The sequence below is a fragment of the Centruroides sculpturatus genome, unplaced genomic scaffold (assembly GCF_000671375.1).
Source record: "Centruroides sculpturatus isolate CEXI.00-Female unplaced genomic scaffold, Cexi_2.0 scaffold775, whole genome shotgun sequence".
Taxonomy (NCBI): Eukaryota; Metazoa; Arthropoda; class Arachnida; order Scorpiones; family Buthidae; genus Centruroides; species Centruroides sculpturatus.
Genome location: NW_019385176.1, coordinates 126,329 through 132,941, shown reverse-complemented (window position 1 = coordinate 132,941; position 6,613 = coordinate 126,329). Strand labels below are relative to the sequence as shown.

At 24.8% G+C, this 6,613-nt stretch overlaps 1 protein-coding gene across 1 annotated transcript; it reads right to left on the bottom strand.

Annotated features, from left to right (window-relative positions):
- Nucleotides 1–819: 819 nt before the first annotated feature.
- LOC111635768 (ATP-binding cassette sub-family A member 1-like) lies at nt 820–3,493 on the bottom strand. Its single transcript, XM_023380833.1, has 10 exons — nt 3,334–3,493; nt 3,135–3,253; nt 2,854–3,054; nt 2,563–2,773; nt 2,228–2,362; nt 1,859–1,998; nt 1,663–1,779; nt 1,325–1,580; nt 1,103–1,238; nt 820–1,018 (listed from the first exon to the last, which is right to left on the bottom strand). Exons 1-10 carry the CDS (start codon nt 3,401–3,403, stop codon nt 835–837), a joined length of 1,569 nt encoding a protein of 522 aa, XP_023236601.1. The 5' UTR covers nt 3,404–3,493; the 3' UTR covers nt 820–834.
- Nucleotides 3,494–6,613: the final 3,120 nt, after the last annotated feature.

The following is a 6,613-nucleotide window of genomic DNA, read 5'->3' as shown; positions in this document are numbered from 1 at the left end:
TAAATATCTTTATTAAAATTTTCTTAAGTGATACATATTATTATAAATTTAACAATGTTTTCTTTGTCATCACTAAAAGCACTATTAACCGAGAGCGTTTTATTTTTGGCTAGTTATCGTTATCCTCTGAGCATTTTTCTGCATTATTTTCAGATTCATGCTTTACCTTTTGCAAAAAGTGTATGTAATTTTAGATTGCTTGCTTCTAGTTAAAATATCTTTATAAATTTCCTTATATGGTGCTAAGCACTTATGGAATAAGGGAAAAACATCTGGCAACACAGAATGCAGAAGCGTCGAGATCTGGCAAAATTGAAACAATTTTCGCGAAGGACCATGTGTATGGAGACGAGAAAAGAAAATTTACACACTGAAGTACTAATAGTTTACAAAAATAATAATTTTTGTGAACTATTAGTACTTAAGTATGTAAAAATTTATTACATTTCATGTTGTACGAGGGTTTTACCCATTTCTCGAACTGTGTTAGAGCGAATCCGTGCTATAGAAGTGCTGTGTTATACGGAGGTTACCTGTAATGCTAGGTATCTAAAAGATTTATTATACATTGAATCTTTTAAATATTATAATTATATTAAAAATAAATTCTATCAACTACAGGAACAACTATAAATTATATTGCAGCTAGTGGGACTCATTTCTTGTATTCTTTTATAAATTTTGATATAACTGAATATATATGAATATTGTGTAACATTGATTTTTGCTTGTCATAAAACAAGAATCAATATTTCATCAAACCTTACTTAGACTTAAAGCAATGATATTTAATTTATTCTAAATATTAAGAAAATATCTAGTGTTGTCTTGCACTTACTCATCTTTTTCATAGCATGGATAGGGAAACTGCTGCATATAAGATGATGCAGATATACTCATATTGTAATCTGTTTGTATAATAGTGATTGCTTGATCTACTAACTCCTGCAATTGTATGAATCCACGAAAATATCTAAGCTCATCTAAAAAGTTATCTCTAGGACCTGGTTTCCAAAATCTGTAATTAAAAAAATATTTTTTTAGGTTTAACTTATCACTGAATTGTCAATTAATATATAATTGAAATTTTTGTAAAACTTACTTATCACGAATTTTGCGTGTAGATGGTATATTATCTATATCCATTCTTAGTTTATATTTTATATGTGATGGCAAACGACCTGTATTCTCAACATCCCTTTTTTCTCTAGTTTCATTTATATTTAAAAATACAATAGCTAAAACATTAAAAAATATAAATAAATATTTTCACAGAATATAAAATTAAAACTATACAATAAATTAAAATAAAAGAAAGCAATACCAGCAATAAATTCTCTTCTTTCGTGCAAAACTGACGCTGCTTTTTCTAGTTCAAGTTCATTATCAAATCCAACGAATCTATTAAGTTCAAAACACTGCGACATATTTCCAACCAGTTGTACTAAGTCAAGAAGTCCGCTTACATTACTGATTTGATTTCTAAGTGAAGCAATATTAAATCCTTTTAATATATTACTAGCATCATCACCAATAACCTGAGAAATCAGAGGCTGAACTGCATCTGATTGAATCAGTTTCTGCAAAATATAGAAAACAAAAAATTAAATATTTCAAAATTACAAATGTACAGTTGATTAAATGTTATTAATATTTTCTAACTTTCATTTTCTCAAATTTATGTTCATGTTTTTGCAAATATTGTAGTCCACTTGTTCCTTCTCCCCAAGCATGTAATATATCTATAAATCTTGTAATAGAATTAAAGGTTCTGTTTAGCTGTAAAAAAAATAAAAAATTTTAGAAGATTTTAGCAAGTTTCCCAATTTTAAATTATTAATTGTTTTATACAGCCTACCTCTTTCATAATTAACTGAGTTTTTATGTTGTTGGGAGAAAATAAAATTTTTCCTCGTAAGATTGGCTTAAAGAAACCCCAAACAATAGGTCCTCCTACCATATTCATAACTTGCTCGTATCCGTGTTGACAGAAAACACCTTTAAAATAAAGAAGAGAATGCAACAGAACTGCCAAAAAAAAGTTTCTGTTTCATGGATTTTGTATTGCTTTTTTAACTTAGTAAAATTTAATAAAATTAATTATTTAAAAATTTTTCCTTCTATAAAAAAAATCTTAAACTTCAATTTTAAACTCGTGATGCATCTTAGAATTGAGGAAATATGGTATTATGTGATTTTTATTAAAATGAAATAAAAAATATCATACTTGGTAGTTCTTCCAAATCTCTTTTATCCAGTTGAGGTGCACTATGAGAAATTTGCAAGACGTTAAACTCATCTTGAAGTGTTTTCAGAGGCTTACCGCATAAAATTTTTCCAGATGCTTTCAAAGCCTGAGGTGCTAAAATACATTGTATATTAATGACAACTGTTTAATAATTTATATTTTTAATTATTTTTTTAATTAATAAAGATTCATTTATGATTTATATTTAATTTTAAATTAGTAAACAGATTAAAAATAGTTGATAAGATATAAAATTATTTATATCCTATTCAAGAAAATGGAAATTTTAAATAATTATGGTACAAAATGCTCACTTCCCAAAACACGAATTCCATCATTTGTAACATTTAGCTGCATTAAATGTTCTCTAAATTCGGGATCCAATGATTTCGTTAATTCTGAAATGTGCTGTTTTATTTTTGGTATTATGGAGGGTGCCAATTTAAGTATATTAATTGTATTTACAGCTTCATCCCAACTTAAACCTGCTCTTTGAATTAAATCTTCAATTCCCAATTTTGCAAACTGAAAAATGCCAATTTATGGTTATTGATATAGTTTTAAAAAACTTAAACATAAATATAAAAATAAGTCTCTCTTTTTACATTTCCAATTATGCGTGATAATGCGAGTTCTCTAAGCAGTATAGTTGATGCTTTAACAGCTTGAGATGCAGAAATGCTGCACAGTGTTGTACTTATTTCCTCAATAGTAATATTTGAATTTTCAACATTTAATAATTGTTTCAATTCAGCTGGATTGCAAAAAATATCTTTAGCAGTTGTTGGATTTTCATTTGCTAAAAGCTATAAAATTATTTAAAAAAAATTAAATTTATTCCTATGCTTGAACAATAAATACATTAATTTATTTTAATAAATTGTACCACAGTTAAGTCTAGATTGGCATTCATAACAGATTCCACAGCATCGTCATCAATTGCCAGATCTTTTTTTAACAGTTTCTTTAATGAGTTTGGATCAGAGAAAAGGTCTTGAACACGATCTATTCAAAATATGAAATTCAAATTAATAAAAAAACTTTTTTGAGGTGATTTAACATCAACAAATATTTTATAAACTTACATTTTATATCAAATAAATGAAGGCCTTGCAAAGATTTTAAACCTTGAATTCCTTTCAATATTATTTTCATATCATTTAATACTGGACTTCCTTCAAATACTGGTTCCAATGAGTCTATCAAACCTTGTAGACTATAAATTAAATTATATTTTTTAATTAATGTTAGTAATTATGTTTGTAAAAATTTTTAAAAATTTATGGCATTTAACTTCAAAATTGTTCTCAGTTTATAATATTTGGATACAAAAAAAGCTGAAATAGCATATAAGCAGAAGACTCCAGCTTTCTCAGAAATTTCAATCTTCAGTATAAGCTACATTTATTACTATCACAATAAATAATAATCATGTAAAAGATTTTAATATGATCTTCTTTTCCCAAATAAAACATTAAGAGTAATTTACAAATTATTTTAATTTAATTATTTGTTATTTAATAAATATATTCTATGTTTTTTTATTTTAAGATAGCAAAGATGTGTACAGTCCTGGTAGCATAGCATCATACCCCTGCACATGCTTTCAGAAGAGATTCAATAATTTACTATAAAGATTACCAAAATTATTGCTTTATCCTCCAATTATATTGAATTTTTAACATTATGAACTTGGAATACTAAAGATCAAATACCAATTGTCTCTCAGAATGGAATGAACAGACAAGAATTTTGAGTTACAGTAATGGTAATTTCTGTAACTCAAAATTCTTGTCTGTTCATTCCATGAGATTGATTGCATTAGTTTTATTGCAATATTTACAGATTTAAGTATATTACTGATATTACTTTTTAGATTTGTATATATACATTAAATAACAGAATCTTTATACTATTAGTAAAAGATGCCAATAATCCATTGTTTCTGCTTGATTGCCTCAGAAAAATTGTGTGTGTGACATAGCTACTAAAAAGCCATTTATAAAATTTGATTATTGTTAAATGTGAACTAATCAAATTACACTTAAAATACAACATTTTTAGTGTAAAATCTCATTAATTTTTTGTATTTTGTATCATGACTTTGGAGGCACTAAGGCACTAGCATGTCAAATAACTAAATATTTCTTCAAATGTATGTAATTAAACATTTAAGACAAACTTAAAATAAAATCAAAGTGGTTTTAATGTGACTCCTTTAAAATGCAACAGAGAGTACATATCACACATTGAAATAAATTTCCCAGAATCCTAGATTTTGCTTTCAAAACAATTTTGATTTATACACATGCACAATGCATTGAGTTTGAGTTAAAATGGAGTGAAAATAAAATTTGACTTAACAAAGTTTGATATAGCAAGAGTCAACTCTAAAGTTTCTCAAAAAGGATTTCCTGAAAATTTATAAAATTCAAGTTATGATAATTAATTAAACATTAAATTCATTTACATAGGTTATAGATTACATCGTGATTATTGTCATACCATATTAAAAATGTAAGGCAGATATAATTTTAAACAAGAATGTAATGATTTCTTTTGTTACTGTCATCTTGTAAAAAAAAAAGCAATTACAATCTATTTCGATTCAACATTTTTCCAATTACCATCTAGCAAAATTCTCAGTACAAAATACAATTACTTAATGAAAAAATTCATTGTAATCACTTATAATAAACATGTAAATAATTTTAAATATGGTATGAGAGAATATAAATATGTCAATATAACAACTAACTATTTTGCAAAGCATATTCCTTCATTTACTGTAATTATGAAATCCAAAATAAAATTGTTTGTTTTCATTCTAGTTTTTAGAAAGTTGTATCTGGAATTTCTTATCATTTCTGAAAGACATAATTAAATAATTGGTAACAGTAACAGAAGAACAAATAATTTATGTAATAATTGTCTATAGTTTTTCAGTATAATTATGCATTTGGTAATATGGAAGATATTTTGAGATCTTTTGCATACAGCAAATTTATATTGTATTACTTAATCCTGTACTGTCTTACAAATATTTACTATTTGTTTATACTATTAATGCATAACATTTTAACCTTAGTTTTATTATCAAAGACATTGTTTTCAATATAATTTCACACTTGTTCCTTTTTTTTTTTTTATCATATCTGTTTTCTTTTAGCTTGTTCCATCATTTAATAAAATTGCTTAATGACTTTCAATCATCCTTTTTAGAAATAAAAGCAAAAAGTTTGGCATATTTTTCTTAAAACAAAATCNATAAAATTATATTTCTAAATAAAAAAAATTTTTTAGTAATCAGACTATTAAACAATCAAAAAATCAAAAACAACAAATTTAATAATTTAAAAAATAATTTTCTTACTTACAAATCATCATAGGCCGCATAATTAAACAATTACAAGTATTTCATTACTTATTTAAGCAAGTAGAAAATTATTATTAAAAAATTCAGTATTTCAGATAATTCAAAATAGTTATGAAAAGTAAATAAAATGTATCTTTTGAAATCACTCTTCTCTATTATGCTGATATTCTTTCTCACTTCTAATCAAACTAAATATTGATATATTATCATTGATATACTCTTATCTTAATTTAACTCTTACTCTTAATTTATCTTCATTGTAAAAAGGAAGCTTTGAGATAAATCTCTTAATTGTTTCTTTCAAACTTGAAATGTTATATGTTTGAAAGATATAAAGTTACAAAATTTTCATAGTTAGACATTCTTAAGTTACTTCTGACAATGGTATTGGTAAATACTAATGTATTTATGAATAATTTCTCTATTTCTCAATATTAAATGCAAAATTATATTTAGTTACATTATTGTTATCAAGCATATAAAAATTTTTTTTTGGTTCAAAACTAATTTTTTATAATTAATTTAATAATTTAATGTAAATTTTAAAAATATTCTACTTATCATTATTCCTCATTTTTCTATTGATGTCTTTGCATTCTTAATAACTACATAGTTATTATTATTATTTAACAATCAAAACGTTTGAGTCTTTTTGCTTTATTTAGTTTAGCCTCACAGAATAAAGTCTAAAAATTTGTCTTTAAATTTAAAAGCTGTGAAATTATTGACTGAATACAATTCAAACAGTAAAAGAATAATTGAGTTCATTATATTTCTTAAATAATGTGATTTTTAAGTATACAAAACTAACAAAGTAGTAACAGACTTTATTCGGGATATAAAAACATCTTCCATCTTCAACAATAATATACTATAACAGATATAAATATTCTGCAATAATAATAATCTTTATTTAATAATAATTTTTATTTGGCATAAAAGGCTTTCGCCTGTTACAAGGGCGTTTGATTTTTAAAAACGCGTATTAA